Below are 26485 nucleotides of genomic sequence, written 5' to 3' on the forward strand. Positions count from 1 at the left end.
TGGAGATGATAGCTTCAGTTATCTTAGATTTTGCAGGAAATACTGACATTTCCCATTTTAAGTGCTTGCACATTCTGTATGCAATCTACCTGGCAGCTGTTTTCCAGGAAATCGCCTACGACACTCCAGTCTTGTACTCCTGAGAAGTTAAGCAGTGGAGCACAAATGTGTGACAGTTTTTCACCAACTTTGGTAGGAATTTTGCATGAATAACCCATGGCAGGTTGGATTGGCAAGATTGTTTTAATTAAAAATGAGCAAAAGTAAGGTTAATTATTATTAATAATAATAATAAATGTTTAACTAATAATTAGTTAATTATTTCTTTGTGTATGACACTGACAGCTTTAAATTTTCTGTCAATTTTTCTGCAAGTTTAGAATAATTGATTGTCAGGGACAATCAGTATGTTTGAGCTGGCAAAGAACTGGCAACATTTAGCTGCCAATCATATTCTTAAACCTATTGTTCTACTTCTCCCCCATATCACACTACTCCACGTCACAACACATGTACGTGGAACTCCACATGACAACACAAATACGACACACATATTTAGAAAATGGAGTGAGAATTCAGAAATCAGAGGTGCAAAGGGACTTGGGAGTGCTGGTGCAGGACTCCCAAAAAGTTAATTTGCAAGTCAAATTGGTAGCAAGGAAGGCAAATTCAATACTAGCATTTATATCAAGAGGACTGGAATGCAAAAACAGATGTAATGCTGAGGCTCTCTAAGGCACTGGTCAGGCTGCCTTTGGAGTATTGTGAGCAAATTTGGGCCCCTTATCCGAGGAAGGATGTATTGGCTCTGGAGAGGGTCCAGAGGAGGTTTACAAGAATGATTCCAGGAATGAGCGGGTTAGCGTATAATGATGTGCGTTTGACAGCACTGGGCCTCTACTCGCTGGAGTTTAGAATGGGGAGACCTCATTGAAACCTACAGAATAATGAAAGGCATAGAGTGGATGTGGAAAGGATGTTTCCACCGGTGGAAGAGTCTAGGACCATAGTCTCTGAATTAAAGGGCGCTCTTTTAAAAAGGAGGTGAGGAGGAACTTCTTTAATCAGAGGGCCATTAATCTGTGGAACTAATTGCCATAGAGGGCTGTGGAGGTCAAGTCAGTGGATATTTTTAAGGAAGGCCGTGCTGTGTTGTAGGGCCTTGCTGCTGAGTTTGGAGCCAAATTCATCCGGCAAGTTACTCTGAGAAAATCTGTATTAGTTGGGTACAGCTTTGTGTATAATCCAGCAATAAGTCTGCACAATATAGAAACTCTGGGCCATTAATTCATCAGCAGAACACCAGTCAAACAGAATGTATCGTTCTGGGGGATTTTCAGCTTTAATAATACTTAAGTGTTGTTGCAACTGTATTCATTCTTTTGAGTAATGAGTATCTATTGAACTTATAATTTAAGCTTAGATAAAGTGGTTTTAAAGACTAAGAAATAGTCACCTGTCAGAGTATCCCGTCTCTGTCCTGTTCTTGTGGCTATGTTGTTGATGTAACCAATCCAATTAATCTTCAGTTAAGAAATTGCAGTAATATTTTGTCTTGCAGCCCATAAACATGTTGCTTTCTCTCATTAATTACCATGCAAACATAAAACACCTAATTCCACTAGGTGGACGTATGTTCTGCGGTTTTAAACAACGCTGATCATTCTGCTATCCTGTGACATACATTGCGGCATTCCTATTTTCGTATGACTGGAATAGATGGATGCTTCTTTTGTGTCAGATCGTGTTATTAATGCAGGATGACATTTTTTTTGTCTGATTTATTTTTGCCCATCGCTAAGAGTTCTCTTAAAAGTTAATATTATTATCAATAATATAAAGACGAGTCTGCAGAAGCTGGAATCTTGAGTTAAAAAACAAACTGTTGGAGATACGCGGGTAAGGCAGCATCCGTGGAGGGAAATGGACAGACAATGTTTCTGGTCGAGACCCTTCTTTAGACTGATGAAATGGAGGGGAGATAGAAAGACGAAGAAAGGGATGGGACAAGTTATAGGTAGGTCTCGGTAAAGAGGGGTTGATTGGCAGATGAGTCGGATAGAGGAGAGAAGGGTGGGAATAATAACCCAAGATTGGAGATGATCGTGTCATAGAATGATTCAGTGCGGAAACAGGCCCTTCGGCCTAACTTGCCCACACCGGCTAACATGTCCCAGTTACACTATTCCCAGCTGCCTGCGTTTGGTCCATATACCTCCAAACCTGTCCTATCCATGTACCTGTCTAACTGCTTCTTAAATGTTTGGAATTCCCAGCCTCAGCTACCTCCTCTGGCAGCTTGTTCCATACATCCACCATGCTTTGTGTGAAAAGTTACCCCTCAGATTCCTATTAAATCTTTTCCCCTTCACGTTAACCCTATGTCCGCTGGCCCTTGATTCGCCTTCTCTGGGCAAGAGACTGTGCATCTACCTGATATGCCATGATCACAGTGAATGGTGTTGCTGGCTGGAAGGGCCGAATGGCCTACTGCACCTATTGTCTATTGTTTATCTATTCCTCATGATTTAAAACACTATAAGATCATCCTCCTGCGCACCAGGAAATAGAGTCCCAGCCTACTCAACCTCTCCCTATAGCTCAGACCCTCCAATCCTGGCAACATCTGCTTAAATTTTCTCTGTACCCTTTCCAGCTTGACAACACCTTTCCTATAACGTGGTGTCCAGAACTGAAACAATACTCTAAATGCGGTCTCACCAACGTCTTATACAACTGCAACATGATCTCCCAACTTCTATACTCAATACTCTGACTTATGAAGGCCAATGTACCAAAAGCCTTTTTGACCACCAACTCGACCTTCAATGAACCATACACCTCCACTCCTAGATTGCTCTGCTCTACAACACTCCCCAAAGCCCTACCATTCACTGTATAGGTCCCTAGCCCTGTTAGACTTCCCAAAATGCAACACCTCACATTTCTCTGTATTAAATTCCATCAACCATTCCACAGCCCACCTGGCCAATCGATCAAGATCCTGCTGACATTTTTCACAACCATCTACACTATCTGCAAAACCACCCACTTTTGTATCATCAGCAAATTTGCTAATCTTGCCATGTATGTTCTCATCCAAATCATTGATTAGATGACAAACAGTAACGGGTCCAGCACCAAAACCTGAGGGACACAACTCATTACAGGCCTCCAGTCCGAGAAGCAACCTTCCACCATCACCCTCTGCTTCCTTTCATGAAGCCAATTTTCCAACCATTCAGCTATCTCTCCTTGGATCCCATGCGATCTAACCTTCCAGAGCAGCCTACCATGCGGAACCTTATCGAATGCCTTAAGGGCCTGTCCCACTTACATGACCTTTTCGGCAACTGCTGGCACCTGTCATAGGTCGCCGAAAATTTTCAACATGTTGAAAATTCAGCGGCGACCAGAAAGTCGCTACGACTCTTTGGGTGACTAGGAGACCTCTCACGACCATACAGGCGACTTCTCACGACCACATGCCCCCTGGTGACACCCCGCGACACCCGCGAAAAGGTCGCGTAAGTGGGACAGGCCTTTTACTGATATCCATGTATACAACATCTGCAACTCTGCCCTCAATCAGGTTTGTGAGACACGACCTCCCACGTACAAAATCATGCTGACTAACCCTAATCAGCCGTCCATCCAAATGCCTGTATACCCTATCCCTCAGAATACCCTCTAGTAACTTTACAACTGCAGATGTTAAGCTCACTGACCTATAGTTCCCAGCATTTCCCCAGCAGCCGTTTTTGAATAGAGGCACAACATTTGCCACCCTCCTGTCTTCTGGCACCTCTCCAGTATTTAAAGACGACTCGGGTTCAGATGTGGAATCTGATAAGGAAGGTGAGGAGCGAAATACAGAACCAGGGCAGGGACTGTTGGAAGAATTGGGGCAAAAGGGAAATTATAAAATGGGGGACCTGTTGGAAGGAAGGATGGGTGCTAGGAGGGAGAAGGAACTGGGTGGCGGGAGCTGGCGGTGGTAAGAAAGAAATATGTATGTGAGGTGCTGGTGGGGGAGGTGAAGAACTAGGTGTAGACGAGAAGCGGTGTTTTATCTGAAATTGGGGAATGTAATGTTTGGGCCATTGAGTTGTAGACTATCGAAGCAGAATATGGGATGCTCTTCTTCCAGTTTGTGTGTGTGTGGTTTCACTCTGGTAGCGGAGGAGGCCAAGGACAGGTAGGACCGGAATGGAATTGAAATGAGTTGCAACCAGGAGCTCCATTTAGCCCTGGCGGACAGAGTGTACTTTTTTGGCAAAGTGGTGGCCTAATCTCATCGATGTAGAGGAGCCCACATTGAGACCACTGAATGCAATAAACAATGTTGAAGTCCATAAAAACATCTGCCTCACCTGGGATGCTGTTTTGAGGTGAGGGGAGGGAGATGTAAGGACAGGTGTTGCACTTTCGCGGTGACAAGGGATAGTGCCTGGAGACTGGAAGGGAATGTTGGGGAAGGATGAGCAAACCTAGGAATCATATAGTATGTGGTATCTGTGGAAGACAAGGATGGGAAATGTGACTGGTGGTGAGATAGAGAAGAAAAACATTACCTACTTTGGTAAACCTTAATCAGTGCTTTGGTCAAGAGAGTTTGAGTTTTTTGTCTTCTTTGCAGAAGTCTGGGAAGCTCAGACTAATGGAGAGTAAAGCTCATTTACATTGTGTAAGCTTGTAAAGATAAAACTGAACAGTTTAGCAAATGCATTGTTAAAAAATGCTGGTTCACATAATTTTTAGTTTAGATTAGAGATTCAGCCTGGAAACAGGCCCCTGAGCCCTACAGCGACCATCAATCACCCGTTCACACTAGTTGCATGTTATCCCACTTTCGCATCTACTCCCCACACGTTAGGGGCAATTTACTGAGGCCAATAAATCTGCAAAACCGCACACTTTTGGGATGTGGGAGGAAACTGGAGCACCCGGAGGGAACCCACATTAGTCACACAAAGAATGTGCAAACTCCACACAGACAGCTCCCAAGGTCAGGATCAAACCCGGGTCTCTGGCATTGGTGATAGTCTAATTGATGGATTATTATAGAGGTTAGTAAATTCTGTAATTGTGTTTTTAAATTAGTCAGGTGGCTTTATTTGTGCAAATTCAACAAAAGTCAAGAAGAATGTACATTGGTGCATGCGAAGGGCCTGGTGTTCGTACGGATTTTGAAATGGTTCATCTTCGGAAAGTGCCAAATCAGTACAATCATCTGTCTGGTCTTCTGGATATTTTTAAATCCAAGATTGTAAGTATTTTGAGTCTTAGGAATATGCTTTACGGGATATAATTGGAATCATAGAATTTCACAATACACATCAAAGTTGTGGTCACTCGTTCTCAACAGGTTTTATGAACAAATAATCCAATTAGTGTCAGCCTGGTCCTTCTCCATATCTTTTAACCTTACTACTTACCACTTTTCAAAATTACAGTAAACCCTCGAAATTATAGACCTCTTTATAATGGAGTTTGGTTATAGCGGAAGGACCTACCGACCTTCACTGCCAGGCCGGGTTGCCAACGCCACCTCCGGCTCACCACTTCCCCAGTTGTGTCCAGGTTGGGTTGCCGACGCCACTCCCAGCCCGCATTGCCACTCCCGGCTGCTTCCAGGCCGGTCTACCGGCCATCACCGCCTGGCGGGGCTGCCAACGTTGGGCAGCACTGCTGCCTCGGCTACTTCCAGACCGAACCTACTGCCACCAGCGGGGGTGTTTAGATGGACATGGTTATTGGTGGGAAAGGCACCTCGCACTGAGTGGCTTGTAAAGCATTTGTAAATGCTAGTTAAGAGTCTTTGAAACAAGTCTGGAGTCGTATATAGGTCAGTCCAGTGAAGGGCATACGTGTAATACAACGGAACTGCAGATGCTAGTTTACACCAAAGTTACACAAAATGCTGGAGTAACTCAGCAGGTCAGGCTGCATCTCAGAAGAAAATGGAAAATGGACCCTTCAGCAGACTGATTGCGCAGGGGGGGGGGGGGGGGATCTGGAAGAAGAAAAGACCAGAACAAATCAGGGCCGGCAACAGGTGACCTCAGGCAAGGTGGTTCCCTTTAGGCCAATTATTGGCTATGGACAATGTGATCCCAAGAGGGATACACCGTTGCGAACTGTTGCACTGGATAACTGACGTAATGGATGAAGGGGTGCAGTGTGGGGAGGGGGTGGGGGGGAGTGTTAGAGAATTCAACGTTAATACTGCTAGGTTGTAAGGTACCAAAGCGAAATAAGAGGTGCTGTTCCTCCAATACGCGTGTGGCCTCTCTGGGAATGGAGGAGGCCAGGGCAGAAAAGTCAGTATGGGAATGAGAAGGAAAATTAAAATGGTTAGCAACCGGCAGATCCAATAGGCCTTGTTGGACTAAACATAAGAGGCTCGGTGACCGTTTCGCTGAACAATGTTTGGTCTCGTCGGTGCACAGGAGCTCACATCGGGAACTGGATGCAATAGATGAGGTTACAGGAAATACATGTGAACCTCTGTCTCACCTTGAAGGACTGTATACGTGAATCAGATAATTTATACTAATAATTTGGTAGTGTCATGGTCATCTTCGTTAATTGAACATAAATTCAGGTGAGATTTGAACTCTCTCAGTCCAAGTTTCTTGTCCAGTAACCCGACCTCTATACTCCTGCATATTTGCTAAATCACTTTATCAGTTTGTTAAGGTCTTGCATGTGTATCATTTTTACATGTGTAACAGATACTCATTCCTCACCTGAGATAATTCCATGCTGTCTTGACTCTAAAGCTTTGTCACTTGCTTTCTCCCATTCTTTTCCCCCCAAAGGATAGTTTTCATTGATTCCAATGGGAAACAAAAATTTGGGAGAGGGAGGACATGTCTCTGGACAGAGATATTAATTTAACTTACACCCTTAGCTGAAAGCACAAAGTTTTTTTTTGACCAAATGGGCAATTTTAACCTAGTCTTAATAGACTTTATTGCACTTTGTAAAGCAACATGGTAGATTTGTTATATGTGGAGAGATTAAGAAGTGAACGAAAGGTAATTTCATTGAAATATTAAAAATGATTGTGTCTTGACAAAGATGCAGGAACGATGTTGGCATATCTAGAACCAGGATTTCAGACCCAAAAGAAAGGGTCAGCTGTTCAGGACAGATATGAAAATTATTGTTTTTCCCCCAGAGGAAAGAACCTTTACAATTGTCTAACTAGGAGGCTTAGTTGTTGAATACAGTCAACACCTCTCCCCCCATTATAGCCTTTCAGGTAACAGAAATTCAATCTTTCAGAATTCACAAATCATTGACCAATAATTTGAAATAAGGAATACATTCACTCTCACGGAATTTGCATGGTGGAAAAATAGCAGATAAATAACAATTTTTACACTAATTTCTTGGAGCATGAATGACAGGCTTCACGTTATGGAAAACTGATACAGACCATTTTCTAGTTTCACAACCTCCTTGTAATTCATGGATAATCTATATCTTCATAACACAGATTGGTAGATTATAGATATCAAAGAAATTGAGGGTCATGGGTCATTGCAGAGAAATGGCATTGAGGTAAAACATCAATTATAACGTCAATTGAATGCCAGAGCAGTTTAAAGTTGACACTCCAATTTTTATTGAGCTGCCCCATCCATTTTTTAGGATTCTTCAAAAAGGGTCCAGACCCGAAACATCATCTATCCATGTTCTTCAGGGATGCTGCCTGATCACTGATTTACTCCAGCACTTGTATCTTTTTTTCTAAACCAGCATCAGCAGTTCCTTGTACTTCCCTCACCTGAATCCACCTAATACTTGGAAGGTTTGTCCTGTCCCTCCTATTTTCCAGGGTTCTCCCTGCTCCACAATCAGTCTGAAACGTCACCTATCCATGTTCTTCAGAGATGCTGCCTGACCTGCTGACTTACTCCAGCATTTTCTTCATTTTTCTGTTCCTCGAGGGTTGTTATTTCAATATCTGAGCAGACTTCAAGTGGGATTCAAACATGTTTCTGAATTGTTTGCACACTAACTCAATCATTGTACTTCTCTTTTAGGGATGCCCTTTGACACCTTTGCCCCCAATAAGTGTAGCTATTCGGTTTACATATATCCTTCAAGACTGGCAACAGTATTCTTGGCCACAGCAGCCACCAGGTAGGATTTTCCACCTTGTAATGCTATAAGATTGTGCTGTGCAATTTAAAGATTGATATTGGACGTGATATAAATTCAAGAAACAAATCGGAACTACTTTAGTTATGTAACATGTATTTGTCAATGATCCCATTTTATAATTTATTTCTGCTTGTATTTTGCCTCTTTTAAAATAGTCATAGAGAGTCATCGAAACGTGGAACCAGGCCCTTCGGCTCAACTTACCCGATCTATTCCTACCCGTTCTATTCCTCTCATGAGGATGACTGGTACAAAACTGATAATGTGATAAAACAAACAGAAAAGGAGGGCCAAGATAAACATCAATCAATAAATAAATAACATAGCCTCATAACTGATAACAGTAAATATATCCTTTCAATATCTGAGCAGACTTCAGGTTTTATCACATTATCAGTTTTGTACCAATCATCCTTATCAGTACAATTTTTTTAATTCTCTGCAGTGACAGACAGGCTGCTGACTGCACATTTACCACTGGTTCTGAAAGACATAGTCGGTTTATAGAGGCAAACTATAGAATTATTTTTTTTTTCTTCTTGTGCATCTCTAAAGATTTTTTGTTCTGGATTTTATTTTTGTGATCCAATTAAATGTTCATCTTTGTTCATAGTAGCACTGTTTCCTGCACTCCCTTTAAACTCACGGCCTGTTTCCCGCACTCCCTTAAAACTCAGCAAAACTTGTTTACTGTGCAACCTTTAAAGTTACTGGGGTTCTGTTTCCTGAACTGCCTATTATATCTACCAGGTGCTCTGTTTCCCCATTCCTTTTAAACCCACTGATGCACTGCTTTCCGTGCTCCACTGGGATTACAAGGAATATATTATACTGTTATTGTATTATGGCTGATAAAATAAATTAAAAGCATGGTTGAGTATACAAGTAAACTACAACAGTCCAAGAAAATCTATTAGTCCAGTACTAGCAAGGTCCTGAAGGTTTGTACCTCCTTTTGCAACTGGATCCTTGTTTCCTCATTGGCAGACTTCAATCAGTGCGGATTGGTAACAGCATTTCCTCCATACTGACGATTGACACAGGGGCACCCAAGGCTGCATGCTCAGTCCACTACTCTACACCCTTGACAAGGTGGCTATGCACAGCTTCAATGTCATCTATAAATTTTCTGACGACATCACTGTGGTTGGCTGAATCTGGTTGTAATGAGTCAGCGTAACGAAGAGACATAAAACACCTGGTTGAATGGTCTCCCAACAACAACCCGTTTAATGTCAATAAGGCCAAGGAACTAATCGTTGACTTCAGAAAGGGAGAGTATGAAAACTATGTTTTCATCGGTAGGTCTGTGGTGGAGAGTTAGCAGCTTCAAATTCTTGGATGTTAACTTCATGGGCGTCCTGAACCTGGGGCCAACACATAGATTTAATAATGAAGAAGGTGCACCCGTGGCTCTATTTTCTTAGAAGATTAAAGAGATTTGGTATATCTCCAAATACTCTGACAAGCATTTACAGATGTAGAAGGTATCCTGACCAGTTACATTATGGCCTGTACGACAATTGCAATGCACAACAACGCAAGTGGCTGCAGAGAGTGGTGGACTTGACTCGGTCCAATTGTGACCACAGCCCTCCCCTCCGTCGAAAACAGTTGCATGAGGTGCTACCTCAAGAAAGTAAGAAAGTATCAAGGATACCCACCATCCGTTTTTCACTGTTACCATCAGTCAGGAGATGCAGAAGCCTGAAGTGCAACACCACCAGGTTCAGGAACAGCTACGACCCGACAATTATCATGAATCTCTTGAATCATCCTGCACAGCCCTAATCCTATCTCGACAATGGAATGCCACTGTCCACCTCTTGCACTACCATGGAATTGTTCTTTTTCTAATTTTGTTTTCACATTAATGTCTGTTTTTTGCTGTTTTTTTCTTTAGGAATTTTACATGTAATGCATAATTTGTTATTGTGTGTTTGTCTGAATCTATGTGGCTGCTGCAAGCAAGATTTGTCATTGTATCTGTGCTTTCAAGACAATAACATTGACTTGAATCGAGGGTTCCAAGCAAATGTTAAAAACATGTTGCCTCAGTGCTCCTTTGTTGGGTAAAACAAAAGGGCAAAAGGAGGAGAAAAATAAACAATAGCTTTTTTGTATGCAAGACTATGTTGAAATGTGAGCATTGCTTACAACTTACTTGGATTTGAGGGGGCATACAAAACACCTTGATAGAGGTGTAAGCACGTATTTTAAGAACACATTATGTAATTTAACATAATAGTGGAAGACTTCCTTGTCCTTGTATTTTCAGAAATTTTCAGAAATAATTTACGAGAAACTAAACTTACTTCGATGGCTAGTAAATCTGGAGAATTGCCACTGGCATGGATTCAAAAATGCTTTTAACTCAATAACTTAATGAAAACTTGATGGATGGACCCAGTTGGGTTTTTACAATTTTGATTGATTTTAGTTGAAGCACAGATATACACAAAGCACTCTAATTTTCTTAATTAGCCTTGAGGCGATGTATTTGATTATACTATGACTGCATTTTTAATTGAACGGTATGGTGCAGCAATGATTTTTTCAGCTTCATGTTTAATCCATCTGTAGGAATGAAAGATCAATCTCAAATCTTAAGTAAGGATAATAATAATAATAATAATAAATTTTATTTATGGGCGCCTTTCAAGAGTCTCAAGGACACCTTACAAAAATTGAGCATGTAGAGGAAAAACATGTAAGGGGAATGAAATAAATAGTAGAGACATGACTAGTACACAAAGTAAAGACAGAATTCAATACAAAACACAGTATGAGGCAATTAATGCACAGATGAAAAGGGACGGGGACGTGGGGCTAAGGATAGGCAGAGGTGAAGAGATGGGTCTTGAGGCGGGAGTGGAAGATGGTGAGGGACACGGAATTGCGGATCAGTTGGGGGAGGGATGTTGGGGGAAGGATGTACAAAATCAGCATTTAATTTGAATATCTGCCACAAATAGCACCTTTTTATTAGTGCCTTGCATTTGATATGAAATTATTGAAATATATGTCCTTAGTAAAAACCTTTTTTGCACATATACCACCATACCATTAGAATTTAATTGCATCAATAACAGCTGCAATACAAATGGCTGCTCACTCCCTTGAAATTACCCCGATATTGCTTAGCTCTTGGATTGGAAATATGTTGCTATCCTCCCTGTAATCGTGTCAGTTTTAGAATTTATTGTGATAGTAGGTTTCTCCTTTGATCATCAAATATCTTTTGCGAAAATAAATTTAAGGTATAGATAGCTGCTTCTGAGCGTAATAAAAGTGTTATCTTTGATCTTTGAATTGTAATATTTTAGAGGGATATAGGTCAAATGCAAGCAAATGGGACTAGCTTAAATGGGGCATTTTAGTTAGCATGCACGAGTTGGGTCAAAGGGGCTGTTTCTGTACTGTTTGACTCTGGTACACAAATTTATTTACTTGGAAGGTAATTGGAATTATATACAAAGCTTTGAAGTTCAAGTTCACATTTATTGTCACATGCACCAATTGGTACAGTGAAATTTGAGTTACCATACAGCCATACGAATAAAAAGAACACAATACACGTTAGAGTTTAACATAGACATCCACCACAGTGGAATCAACATTTCAGTCATCTTCCTCTTTGTTCACCCGTGGCCGGGGCCGTGAACCCTCCACAGTCGCCGCTACGGACGGCCCAATGAACAGGCCCTCTCGCCGGGAAGATCGAAACCCTGGCGTCGGAACAGAACGGAACACATACTCTGCAGCTTGGAGTTTCCGAATCGGCCGCTTCCTACTGGATACTGCGGCTTCCGAAGCCCACAGGCCGAGCTGGACGGAGCTCCAACACTGGCGATCCTCGGCAAGGGATCGCCTCGCTCCGCGCTGTCAAAATCAGCGCCGTGCCTGCGGCTAGAAACTCCGTAAACCACAGCTCCACGATGTTAAAGCCAGCAGGCCCAACACTCCGGAACTCCAACTGGCGATCCCCGGCAAGAGTTTGCCCCGCTCCGCGATGGTAATTCATGTCTGTGCCCGCTGCAGAAGCTCTGGGCCGGTCTCCGATAGAAAAGGCCGTGCCAATCCAGTTGGTAGGCCGCGAGGGGGAGGGGGGGCGAAATTGCGACTCGGGAGAAAAGACGCATCTCTGTCCAGGTAAGTGACTGAAAAACGGTTTCCTCCTATTCCCCGCCACCCACATAAGACATACTAAGAAACATCAAAACATACATTTAGACACACTAAAAATAACAAAAGGAGTGAAAGGACTAACGAGCTGCTGGCGAGGTGGCGCCACCTGATGGATGGAAGCAAACCACAAACCTTAAAAAGTTTAATTACCTGCAAATGAAGAATATTAAAAGATTCAATCCTGATGTTAGCCATGTCTGTGTAAAGTTTACACATTTTCTCTTTGACTCAGTGGGTTACATTTGAATGTTCCAATTTTCTATTGCATCATAAAGATCTACCAGTAGGTAAATTATCTGCAGTAATATGTCCCATATATTGCTGGAAGCCTGGAGAATCAAGGGAAACTGGTGTGCATGTGAGAGAATAGATTGCAGGGATATAATTGAGAGAATAGGACTGATGGATGTGCTCTGAGAGCAAACAGACTATTGACATCCTCCTGTGTTATAAAGAAACATGGGAATGGAATGAAGCAAGGGTTAGACAAGAGGGTGAGAAAAATACTGAGGCAACTAGATCAGTAGAATTGACTATTCCAGATGATAATTCTGGATGATAATAGTTAATCTCAGTTTAAAGCAGGGTGTTTAAACCGAGAAGCTGTGATGTTGCAATAACAACTCACTAATTATTGAAAACGCCTCTGCAACTGTCTGCTGTTGTTACTGGTTATGAATAGAACGGCAGCAATCTTGGCTGGACTCTGGAGAGCAAAATGATTGCTTGTTGTTATGAGTCTTATATATTGTATAATATCCTTTGGGTTATTAGAACAATGCCATCTTAGTTTTTGGACAATGAAAAATATATTAAGGGACAGAGAGTGCATAAGTCCAAAGATCTCTGAAGGTGCCAGAACCATATAACCATATAACAATAACAGCACGGAAACAAGCCATCTCGGCCCTTCTAGTCCGTGCCGAACACTTACTCTCACCTAGTCCCATCTACCTGCACTCAGACCATAACCCTTCATTCCTTTCCCGTCCATATACCTATCCAATTTATTTTTAAATGATAAAATCGAACCTGCCTCCACCACTTCCACTGAAAGCTCATTCCACACAGCTACCACTCTCTATGAGTAAAGAAGTTCCCCCTCATGTTACCCCTAAACTTTTGTCCCTTAATTCTAAAATCATGTCCTCTTGTTTAAATCTTCCCTACTCTCAATGGAAAAAGCTTATCCACGTCAACTCTGTCTATCCCTCTCATCATTTTAAAGACCTCTATCAAGTCCCCCCTTAACCTTCTGCGCTCCAAAGAATAAAGACCTAACTTGTTCAACCTTTCTCTGTAACTTAGGTGCTGAAACCCAGGCAACATTCTAGTAAATCTCCTCTGTACTCTCTCTATTTTGTTGACCTCTTTCCTATAATTTGGCGACCAAAATTGTACACCATACTCCAGAATTGGCCTCACCAATGCCTTGTACAATTTTAACATTACATCCCAACTTCTAAACTCAATGCTCTGATTTATAAAGGCCAGCACACCAAAAGTTTCTTTACCACCCTATCTACATGAGATTCCACCTTCAGGGAACTATGCAATTATTCCTAGATCCCTCTGTTCAACTGCATTCCTCAATTCGCTACCATTTACCATGTACGTCCTATTTTGATTTGTCCTGCCAAGATGTAGCACCTCACACTTATCAGCATTAAACTCCATCTGCCATCTTTCAGCCCACTCTTCCAAATGGCCTAAATCTTTCTGTAGACTTTGAAAATCTACTTCATTATCCACAACATCACCTATCTTAGTATCATCTGCATACTTACTAATAAAATTTACCACACCATCATCCAGATCATTGATGTATATGACAAACAACAGTGGACCCAACACTGATCCCTGAGGCACCCCACTAGTCACCGGCCTCCAACCTGACAAACAGTTATCCACCATTATCGATACTCTGGTATCTCCCATTCAGCTACTGTTGAATCCATCTTGCTAGTCCACTATTAATACCCAACAATTGAACCTTCTTAACCAACCTTCCATGTGGAACCTTGTCAAAGGCCTTACTGAAGTCCATATAGACAACATCCACTGCTTTACCCTAATCAATTTCCCTAGTAACCTCTTCAAAAAATTCAAGAAGATTAGTCAAACATGACCTTCCAGGCACAAATCCATGTTGACTTTTCCTAATCAGACCCTGTTTATCCAGATGATTATATATATTATCTCTTAAGTATCCTTTCCATTAATTTGCCCACCACTGACGTCAAACTAACAGGCCTCTAATTGCTAGGTTTACTCTTAGAACCCTTTTAAAACAATGGAACAACATGCGCAGTACGCCAATCCTCCGGCACCATTCCCGTTTCTAATGACATTTGAAATATTTCTGTCATAGCCCCTGCTATTTCTACACTAACTTCCCTCAATGTCCTAGGGAATATCCTGTCAGGACCTGGAGACTTATCCACTTTTATATTTTTCAAAAGTGTCAGTACTTCCTCTTCTTTGATCCTCATAGTTTCCATAGCTACTCTACTTGTTTCTCTTGTTGAAAAAGTAGACAGTGTGATAACCTTCATTATCTCGGGCATAGAATGCAAGAGCAGGGAAGTTATAGTGTTATTGTGTGCAGGTGTTGATCGCCACAGAACTGAAAGGGTGTGATTGCGCTGGAGATAGGTGCAAAGGTGCACCAGGGTATTGCCTGAACTGGATAGGCTTTGCTTCCATTGGAGCAGAGAAGGCCCATACTCAACGAGTCAGATGGCATCTGTGAAGACAAAAATAAAGTTAGCATTTCAGGTTCATGACCTTTCATTAGTGTAGAGGTTTATTGGCCTTGTGCAACAAAACACATTTCAGAATATGCTCTGGTGTGTTTAATTTATATATTATTTAAATTCACATAAAGTTATGTTATTTTCTGTTATGTTGGAGGCACGGTTTGGAGAAAGGCATGACAGCAGCATCAGAAGTTTTTTAATTACCACTGCGGAGAGCTTATCAAGTTGCAGAATAATGAGAGCAAATAATTCACTTATTACCACCAAAGAATTATTACCCAATTATATTTTTTGAAAACTTGTGTTGCTGGCAATATTATACATATTGCTTTCCTGAATTTAAAGTTTGTCTTTATTTGGTGAGTGAATTTTTAATAGTGAACAAAGCCATAATTACTGCTTCGCAAACCATCCTGCTCATATTTTAGACGCATCAATTTTATTTTTAAATTATTTATTAGGCCTCCAATGAGCATGCACTCATCTTTATTTAGTACTTTGCGTATAATGTGTTTTTAAAAAAAGCTTAAGCTCTTGATGTTTAATGTGATAGGCAGCACAGCCAGCTTAATAACATCTTAATGCTGGATGCCTGGGATCCTCTGACTGCAGCATGAACAAAAGGAGAAGACCACAAATAATGTTTGTGGAGAATCTTCTTTGAGACCAGTAGGGCAAGCAGTTTTTTTTTAATGCTGATTACAAAATCTGAACCCTTAATTTGGCCTGTAGCTAACCTCATCTGCATTTCATGGAGAGTATGACACTTTCATTTGTGTGTTTTTAGATTCTGTTCATACATGATTGGCGTACATTGGTTTTTAATGCTTTTTTTTGTGATTGATGTTTTAATTTTGTTGCAAGGAATTAATCAGGTTCTTTTATATATTGGAACTAAAAGTATCAAATGAATGTGTCAGAGTTAAATTTTTACTGTTTGTGTATTCTATTCCTACAGATGCAGTGAAACATGGTATTGCTTTATTTTACCTGTTGGTTTATATAATTAGCAAATAGAGAAGTAAATATATACATGATGCTTGTTAATTATGTATTTCTTTAAAAATGTCTCATGAAGAATTTTCCTTCATTTGTAGATTTTGATGCATTGGTTGGAGGAGAAGTGGGTGGTCTAGAATTTGGAAAGTTACCATTTGGAGCATGTGAAGACCCTATTAGGTGAGGCTTTGCGAATAACCCGCTGCAAGCAGTAACAAAGAATAATTATTTTGCTTGATTTGTCTGGCCCTATGATACATTTAAGTATTTTATTTTCAATACATTTAAATTTTACTGGGCTGGAAGGTGTTGGATGTTGCTGTATTTTAATGTTATTTTCCCACCCAGTTAAATTGTATTGTGGATGATAGATAGACAGAATAACCCCATAGCTTAATATATTGTGGATGATCAGCCATGATCACATTGAATGGTGGTGCTGGCTTGAAGGGCCGAATGGCCTACTCCCACACCTATTGTCTATTGTCTATTTGCTATTACTCTGAAACAGAAAATGTGGTATGTATAACCATGTGCTATAAATTATCCTAAGAATACATTAACAATGCAAGTCTTCCCTTGCAATGGGGTTTTATACTCCTTAGCAAATTCATACATCTACTATCGGACTATCAGCAGTGTTAGTTTAAGCTAGAGACATGTTGGTCCAAATGCTTCTTTCAGACATATATTACGTCTAGAGGTAGGATGTTTTTGCTCGGAAGGACAAGTAATGCATAAAATTCATAGATGTTTAATTTACTGAATAGTTTTAAGCAGCTGACCTGTCTTTTCTATTTAATTTGCTGCAATGGCAGTACTTGGAATTAGTTAGCAAAACATGAAATGTAGTCTATTTTCCAGAAAGATAATTAATTACTGCTTCTCACACAATCAATAAAACATTATAGATTCTAGATGTTTTTATGTTGTGAACCATACATAGATTCATTTGGTGTGCACTGAAACAGTCACGTACTCATCTTGGTTCTAGTATGTTCATTCTTCTCCACCCATCAGATAAACATTAGTAACCCAACTACTTTTGAACTGCCGCCTTCTCATCACAGGTGGATTATCGGTTGCCGAATTATTATCATCCTTTTCCACTTCACTTATGTAGTATTCTAGTTCTTTGTACTGAACTAATCAGATATAGAAGAGCAAGGGACGGAATAGTGGCCCCCGCAGCAGCGCTTACAGCGCCAGAGACCCAGGATTGATCCTGACTACAGATGCTGTCTATACGGAGTTTTGTACGTTCTCTCTGTGACCATGTGGGTTTTCTCTGGGTGCTCCAGTTTCCTCCCACATTCCAAAGACATCCAGGTTTGAAGGTTAATTGGCTTCGCTAAAATTATAAATTGTCCCTTGTGCATGGGATACTGCTAGTGTACGCGTTGATCACTGGTCGGCACAGACTCGATGGGCCATAGGGCCTGTTTCCGCTCTGTATCTCTAAAGTCTAAAGTAAATTAAAGCCTAAAGCAATTGATTGTTTCTGAAAGTACACACAAGGACCTAATTTTCATTGTGGCTTGTATGATCTAAATTAATTAGACATGTCTCTTTTTTAACCCAGGCCTCTAGTAATCCCTTATTACTATTGAATCAACCAACTGTTTTGCCTGTCATTGAGGCCATTTTATGGATGTTTTTGATTGGACCCACTGTTTCATGTTATTATAACCAGATAACCAGTCTTGTTCCATTTATTATTTCTTAGAGAACTTGGAGTCTTAATAAAGCAAGCAATTTCATTCTTCATTACTGCTGCTTGGTGAAGCTGAGAGGGTTACAATAGGGTATTGTTCCTTCTCTCATCCAACTAATTCATCCTGTGATTAAAGATACCTGGGGAGTCATTTCTTCAATTAAATCGTTATCAATTTCCTTGCTTATATTTTCTTAAATATAAGCAAGGAATTCTTAAAGAACTTCACAGAACATCATTAACCATCCTTGTTCAAAACAGTTTCTAAGTATCTGATGCTATACACATTGTCCATTTTTTATACTGTGATGATTTAACCCTTTAATTATCGTAATATTAAAAAGATGAAATATCAGAATATTTTGACTGCCATAAGCAGTCCAGGAGGAGATTCAGTAGCATTTAAAAAATTTACCGTTCAAATAAAATCAACAAAGAAAGGTTATTTCTTCTGATTGGAATTTCGGTGCCAAGAGTTGTTCAATTAAATTGACACCAAGGACAAGGAGAGGAATTGGGACACATTTATTTGGAGTCGGTAGCTGGAGTTTGATGTATTTTGCACAAGAAGGTAATTAATGTGTCGATCATTACAACTTTGTTACAAAAGTAGATTTGTAGAAAACAATATTTGTAGTAGAACTGTAGATTTATTCGAGAGAGAGAGTTAGATATAGCTCTTACGGCTATTGGAATCAAGGGATATGGGGAGAAAGCAGGAACGGGGAACTGATTTTGGATGATCAGCCATGATCATATTGAATGGCTCGAAGGACCGAATTGTCTACTCCTGTATTTATTTTCTATGTTTCTAACTCTGGGAAGTAATAGTTTGAATATTTGCTTTCAGTATTCTAAATATCGTCTTTAGTTTTTATATTCATTTCAGATCTTTCACATTTCTTCTGTTAATCTGCAAATTTAGTGGATTAGGTAAACCCTATGAATACTTCATTTTATATACTGACATTTGCATTGATTTGCATCGTTATTCTCAGATGATAATTTATTTATGGAAAAAAGCCTTAAAATGTGTCCTGGGCCTCCTCCACTGTCAGAGCGAGGCCAAATGCAAATTGGAGGAACATATTTCACTTGAGCAGCTCACAACCCAGTGATGTGAATATTGATTTCTCTAACTTCAAGTAACCCTTGCTTTTCCTCTCTCTCCGTCTCTCCCCCACCCTAGTTCTCTGACTAGTATCACTGTCCTCCTGATTCATTTTACTGTTTGTATGCTTCATTGTCACCTTCAATGAACTAATCTACATTTCCTTGATCATTGCATGCTTTGATCCATCGTTTTTACACCTTATCCTTCCATATCTCCCTCTCAGTCTGAAAACGGGTCTCGATCTGAAATGACTCCCATTCCTTCTCTCCAGAGATGCTGCCTGTCCCGCTGAGTTGCTCCAGCATTTTGTGTCTACGGTGTAAACCAGCATCTGGAGTTCCTTCCTACACATTAATTGTTTACTATTAGATACTGAGCTTGAAACGTGTAAACATAACTGAGGGCCAATTATTTTTGCTTAATCTACACCAATTATTCGTAATACTTCAGTCTCTACGCCAATTCAGAGAGAGGATGGCTAAGACAGAATGCATTTTTCTTTACTGAAAATACTTTATATGTCAGGCTGAAGACCCTAATTTTATATTATTTTTTTTATTGAGGCATGGATTTAGAGTGGGAAATTGTTGTCCTTGACCTATGCCACAGAGTTCATTCATTCCACCAATTCTTCATCCTGACCATTGTCTTACTGAGTGTTGAGTACAACCCCAAGATTATAACTGGGCCAAATTTGAATTCCTGATCCTATATTTCCCTCTGCCAGAAAGACTACTTATGCACATGATGATACTGTTGCAGATAATGTTTATGGGAGGCCTTAACACTGTATCAATTCATCTTCTGCAAAAAACATTGCTCATGGGTTTGTCACCTCCTGTCTCAATTATTCCACTACATTCAGGGCTGGCTTCTTAGCCTCCTGGCCAAATTATTTCCCAGATTAGTGTCATGTTTGTAATTTGGTAACAATGCTTCTGACCACACTGGGGATATACTGTTTCAAACAGTAATTCAATTTGTATGAATTGCAGAGATTTTTCTTTTGTTTCTTTTTCTGCAATCCAGTAATTATAGACACCAATTCTTTGATCTATAAGTGGAATTTTCCTTCTACATATACTGGCATTTCCAGTATATAATTAATTATTACGTGTATTGATTTGCAAGGCTGAAACTGCAATGTTTATGGTACTCTAGTGGTCATGAAACTGGACTAGTGGTCAAATGTCATGAGTTGAGATATGTGCACAATAAATTGAGAATTTGTCTTAAGACGGAATAAGGTAACTACACCAATTGATTCACTAACATTTGTGGGGCCATCCACCCAGCTTCATTTATAACATAGTACTCTGAAATGGCCATGTAAATCACTGTTGAGCAAAATAACTACAGGGCTTAAAGGCCCAATGCCAATTATTTTCTCATATCTCATGCATTAATATTGTTAGAAAGACTATCCTGTGACATGCTGATCAACGTGATTAGACCATGTTTCAAAATGGCAAAAAAGCCATTACAAACTGTAGATAAGACTCCACCGCAGCGTGAAGAAGAATACCTGCTGGGTTTTGTCCTAATTAGCCATTGTAACTGCAGAATTCATGTTGGCCTGAGTTTCTACTGTGATTAGGGGAGTTGCTTGAAATTTCAAGTCTTCATCCATGAAAATGTGCACCAATATAACAAGAACTTTCTGAACTGGATAGACCTTCTGAAGAATTCAAGACATTATAAAATATGGTAAATAGAATGGTTTAACTGAAGAATATCCATTTCACAAATCTCCGAGCTGAGAATTATTCAGATTTTGTTACCAGTAACCTTGCAAACCAAAGTTCTAATGAGCAGGCAATCTTTGAAAAACTTAACAACATTCTGTTTTGGATGGTTGTGGCCTAACTGGTTATTCCGCATTTAAAATCTTGGGACTTTGCTAAGTGCATTAAGTGTATTTTGTAGATTGTTGATTGGCTAGTAGACCCTTAAACATTGTTTCTGCATATATCAGAATTACATCAGAGGCATTTAAGAATGTTGGTGTTAGCTGATTACTTGGAGAACCATATGTATTGGCTTCAATCACATTGTAATACAAGATGTTAATTGGGGAAGTTAAACATGGTAATAAATTTAAGTTTGAAAATCTTTTGGTAATTATTACTTTTCCTAATTTTCGTATGTTCTGTTAAGATATTAATTCAAAGACTGGGGGATTGTTACATAGCTGGCAGCAATTCCCAGGTCCCCAAATTGTGAGACTTGAAAGTACTTGTTGCCTACTGGGATCATCACAACCTAATCAACTCCAGTCTTCACTTTCTGGTACAGAATATTGAGAAGTTGGAAACTATTTGTTGCACAATTTGAATGTCTGAAAATGATTCACAGCTAGTACATTATACTAGCTGCTGTTTGGAAGTGACAGGTGAACTTCTTCTCTTTCTTCTGCCTTAAGCCATTAAATGCAGTGCAAGGTAAATATTAAATCTGGAACCTGTTCTGACCAGGTTATCCGCTGAATGCAGTGCAAGGTAAATATTAAATCTGGAATGTGTTCTGATCAAGTTATCTACTGAACCAATTGGTGAATGCATTTTAATTTATTTTAACATTGATAACTTCGAGCAATTATGTATCAGTCCTAATAGCTTAATGGTTTGGGACATTCTGGTTTGAAAAACAGAATGGTGGTGACGTCACATTTATGTTATCTGGTCACTGAAATCCATCACTACTCGGCATTGAGCAAGCTATAGCTGTCACTGTAAGGTAGAACTAGCGTTAAGAGTGCCTTGTGCATTTCCATTAAAATCATGCCAATAACATTTTACAGCAACAGATTTTTGTATTGGATGGTCTTGTGGATTTCAAAACCTTATTGCTATATCCGACATTTTTACAACGATTTGCTGTGAATATATTATCCATCTATCCATCTATCCACCCCCCCCTCCCCCCTCCTCTCCCTCTCCCCCTCCTCTCCCCCTCCTCTCCCTCTCCCCCTCCTCTCCCTCTCCCCCTCCTCTCCCTCTCTCCGCTCCCACCTCTCTCCGCTCCCACCTCTCTCCCCACCCCGTCTCCCCCTCACTCCTCTCCCCCTCACTCCTCTCCCCCTCTCTCCTCACTCCTCTCACCTCACCCCTCTCTCCTCCCCCCTCTCTCCTCCCCCCTCTCTCCTCCCCCTCTCTCCTCCCCCTCTCTCCTCCCCCCTCTCTCCTCCCCCCTCTCTCCTCCCCCCTCTCTCCTTACCCCTCTCTCCCCATTCCCTATTCCCCTCACCCCTCACCTCTCTCTCCTCACTCCTCTCTCCCCCTCTCTCCTCACCCCTCTCTCTTCCCCCTCTCCCCTCACCGATCTCTCCTCGCCCTTCTCCCCTCACCCCTCCTCACTCCCCCTCTCTCCTCACTCCCCCTCTCTCCTCACCCCTCTCTCCCCACCCCTCTATCCCCACCCCTCTATCCCCACCCCCCTTTCCACACCCCTCTCCCCATCTACCCCGTCTCCCCTTCACCCTCCCCGCTCTCCTCCCCTCCCCATCCTCATCCTCCTCTCTCTCCCTTCCCCCCTCCCCCTTCCCTCCCCTCTCCTCCCCAATCTCTCCCCATCTTACTCCTCTCCCCCCTATCTCCCCTCTCCCCTCCTCCCTCCCTCCCCCCGTTTCCCCCTCTCGCCTCACCCCTCTATCCTCACCCCCTCCCCCTCTCCTCACCCCTCTCTCCCCACCCCTCTCTCCTCCCCCTCTCTCCTCCCCCTCTCTCCTCACACCTCTCTCCTCACCCCTCCTCACCCTCTCTCCCGCCCTCTCCTCACCCCTCTCCCCATCTCCTCCCCCTCCTCCCTCCCCTCTCCCCATCTCCTCCTCCTTCCTCCCTCCCCCCTCTCTCCCCCTCCTCTTTCCTCCCTCCCCCCTCCTCCTCCCTCCCCTCTCTCTGCCCCGCTCACCTCCCACTCCCCCATCCCCACCCCCTCTCTCCCTTCCCCCCTCTCCCCCCTTCCCCTCCCCACTCTCCCCCCTCCATCTCCCCCTCTCCTTCTCCCTTCCTCCCTCTCCCCTCTCTCTGCCCCATCCATCTTACCTCCTCCAACCCCCCTCTACCCCCCACCAACCCCCCTCTCCCCCACTCCAACCCCCCTCCCCCCCTCCCCTCCTCCAACCCCCTCCTCCAACCCCATCTCCCCTCCCCTCTACCCCCTCCCTTTTCCCCCCTCTTTCCCCCCACTCCCCCTCCTCTCTCTCCCTTCACCTCTCCCCCTCCTCTCTCTCCCTTCACCTCTCCCCCTCCTCTCTCCCCCTCCTCTCTCCTCCTCTCTCCCCACCTCCTCTCTCCCCACTTCCTCTCTCCCCTCTACTCTCTTGCCCCCTCCTCCCCTCCCCCCCTCTCTCTTTCTCCTCTCTCTCCCCCCTCTCTCCCCTTTCCCCCTCCTCTCCCCTCCCGTCCCCCCCTACACCCCCTGTGAGTATGGCAGGTGGTTAGTGTACATGTGAAGCCGCAGCGTTGGGGGGAACAGACCCAGCGGGTCTGCACTTGGTCTAGTACTTGTTTAAAACAGGGGAACCTGATTATGATTAATAAAGATTAAACATTTCTAACTACTATCATGTTTTTGTTTTAGTGAATTACACTTAGCCACCACCTGGCCTCATCTTACAGAAGGCATTATTGTTGATAATGATGTATACTCGTAAGTACTGATTGGTTTTAATTTTTTACCTTTTAAAATAAAAACGATTTATGCCATTTTTGGTAAAATCTCAGAATTATGGATATTCCATCCTCTGACAAGCTATTGCTTTTTACAGAAGGAATTCAAAATACAGCTCATCATCTAAAATCAAAATGCTGTAAATGTTTGTAATCTGAAATTTAAAACAAAACCTGCATATTTTGTTTCCTTAGTGCATTCCAACTGAAGAGTATTAGCTTTTATCAAGAAGACCCTGTTGAAATTTATTTCAATACTTTTTGGAAACGATTTAATTAAATCTTGCCAATATTTGAGGAAAGCTTTGAAATACATTGAACATGAAAGATTGAGAAATGATAAGCAGCAATTAAATTGATTGTACTTCAAAAAAGAACTGCTAAAGTGTGAGGTCTATCTGTGGGAAGGGAATGAGTTTCAGTGCTCCTGAATGTCAGGCACTTTTAATTGTAGCTTTTTGTTCAGCTGTGAGAAAGCACTGCCAAAAGAAAATCATGAGAAAACCAAGTGTCTTGTCATCAAATCAGCTGCCATGTGTCATTGTAAATCGAATTTGCCAGATCCCCTGGCTGTTTGATTGAAAATATCTAATAGGATGGCAAAGTATCTAATTGATTAGAACAGTGTTGTTCTGCAAGTCTACCTCAACAATCATATTATCATTTATTGAGGTCAATTATTTGAAAATTAACCTCAGGTAGCCCACTGGGGAAAAAAAACAAGCGAAAAAAACAACATTTTATTCATTATATTGTAAGAAATGAGGCAGGGAAGAAGTAGTTGCCAATGGTGTTCTTACTGTTGAGAGGTAATGAACTGTAAAGTGTGTAGGAAGTAGCTGCAGAATGGACACAAAATGCTGGAGTAACTCAGCGGGAGAGGCAGCATCTCTGGAGAGAAGGAATGGGTGACGTTTCGGGTCGAGACCCTTCTTTAGACTGATGTCAGGGGAGAGGGTGGTACATAGATAAGGAAATGTATAGATAAGGTAGTGTAAGGTACGAAAATAGGACAAAGGGAATAGAGATCAAGGAAAATGTAGAATAGATCATTGTTGGGAGAAGGTAACAACAAAGCAAACAGAGATAAAATGTGTTTGAATTCAGTAAGACTGGTCAGAGAACTGGGAAGGGGGAGGAGATGGAGAGAGAGGGAAAGCAAGGGCTACTTGAAATTAGAGAAGTCAATGTTCATACTGCTGGAGTGTAAGCTGCCCAAGCGAAATATGAGGTGCTGTTCCTCCAATTTGTGCTGGGAATGGGAGGGGGAGTTAAAAGGTTGAGCAACCGGGAGATCAGGTAGGTTTAGGCGGACTGAGTGGAGGTGTTCAGTGGAATGATTGCCGAGTCTGTGCTTGGTATTGCCGATATACAGGAGTCCACACCTGGATTAGCGGATACAGTAGATGAGGTTGGAGGAGGTGCAAGTGAACCTCTGCCTCGCCTGAAAAGACTGTTGGGGTCCTTGGACGGAGTCGAGGGGGGAGGTCTAGGGACAGGTGTTGCATCTCCTGCGGTTGCAGGGGGAAGTATCTGGGGAGGGGGTGGTTTGGGTGGGAAGGGACGAGTTGACCAGAGAGTTGCGGAGGGAATGGTCTCTGCGGAAAGCGGAAAGGGGTTGTGATGGGAAGTTGTGGCTGCAGAGGGAACTATCTCTGTGGAAAGCCGAAAGGGGTGGAGATGGGAAGTTGTGGCAGGCGGAGGGAACTGTCTGCGGAATCGCAAAGGAAACGGTCTCTGCGGAATGTAAATATGTCACACTTTTTCATTTCTTTTGCTAGGGACCTTGATGCTCTGCAAGCACCGCTGTGGTCCGTCAGGGTGAGGAAGGCTGATAACCCCCAGTGTTTGTTAGGTATAACATTATTCTACTCTACTATGAAAAGCTGGAAGTGAAATTGAATTCAAAATTTAGTATCTACTATTATAATATTGAAAACTTTAATTGGTTTGCCTATCTTTTTTAATAGGAGATTTTCTCACTGAGTTCTTTAAACTGTGTCTTCGGAAAGAGTCGATTGATGAGATTCTTGGAAGGACAACATTTGAGGATGAAAGTAAAGGTTAAAACAATTTGATTTTAAATTTCAAATAGCTGTTTATTTTTAAGAATTTGATGCATACAAAATATTGTTTCAATGTATTGTTTGTAACGATGCTTCTTTTCGCAGATCATGCAGATATTAGCCAAGCTTTGCAGAAGCTCACAGAGCCAACATCTGTTCACATGCCTCGACTATCTACCATGTCAAATATGGTCCACAGTGCTCGCAAGAGGATGCATAAACACAGACGAATAGAAGAGTCACCAATTAGTAATGAAGTTCTAAACTCCATTTTATTAGTAAGTGGTTATTTACTTTTAAAGCATACCTTACTTCTGACAACTCAAAATAGCGTTTTCATTAATAATGGTCAATTCATCTGTTGCCCCAAAATCCGTATCATCTTGGCAGAAATGTTCCCATTTGATTCCAGCAGTCTTCTGGGTATTTGCCCCGTGCACTTAGGAATGGCCCGGTGAAGTAATGCGCAGCCAGCCGTAGTCACAGCATTGTTTTGATAGCCAGTGAAGCCCAAACCCATATCAAGCATTTTACATTTCAAATGTCAGAGAACACTCCAGACATTAAAAATCCATTAATATAAAATATTAAAGCTACGCAGAGTAGTAAAAAACTGACTTACTTATTTCCTGGCGGCTGATTTCTCCATTCTTTGTCTGAGATCAAGTTTAACCAGCCTGAGAGCTGGGAAATCTATGAAAGATTGTGCTGTATGTTGACTCCATCAGAGCTGTACAGACAACTACAGCTAGCAGTGCAGGCAAGAAGATACTGATGTCAGCTCTGATTAAGGCTAG

General features: G+C 41.7%; 1 protein-coding gene across 2 annotated transcripts in view; it reads left to right on the forward strand.

The window, feature by feature from the left end:
• The window catches only part of rab3gap1 (RAB3 GTPase activating protein catalytic subunit 1), a 74240-nt gene that overhangs the window by 13906 nt on the left and 33849 nt on the right, over positions 1 to 26485 (forward strand). For both annotated transcript variants that reach the window (XM_033024678.1, XM_033024679.1), the window contains exons 7-13: positions 5104 to 5269; positions 8058 to 8157; positions 16223 to 16304; positions 23534 to 23602; positions 25404 to 25477; positions 25593 to 25685; positions 25794 to 25966. In XM_033024678.1, the coding sequence (XP_032880569.1) occupies positions 5104 to 5269; positions 8058 to 8157; positions 16223 to 16304; positions 23534 to 23602; positions 25404 to 25477; positions 25593 to 25685; positions 25794 to 25966 (757 nt within the window). The remainder of the gene's footprint in view (positions 1 to 5103; positions 5270 to 8057; positions 8158 to 16222; positions 16305 to 23533; positions 23603 to 25403; positions 25478 to 25592; positions 25686 to 25793; positions 25967 to 26485) is intronic.

Source organism: Amblyraja radiata, chromosome 7 (genome assembly GCF_010909765.2).
Source record: "Amblyraja radiata isolate CabotCenter1 chromosome 7, sAmbRad1.1.pri, whole genome shotgun sequence".
In the NCBI taxonomy this organism is placed as follows: Eukaryota; Metazoa; Chordata; class Chondrichthyes; order Rajiformes; family Rajidae; genus Amblyraja; species Amblyraja radiata.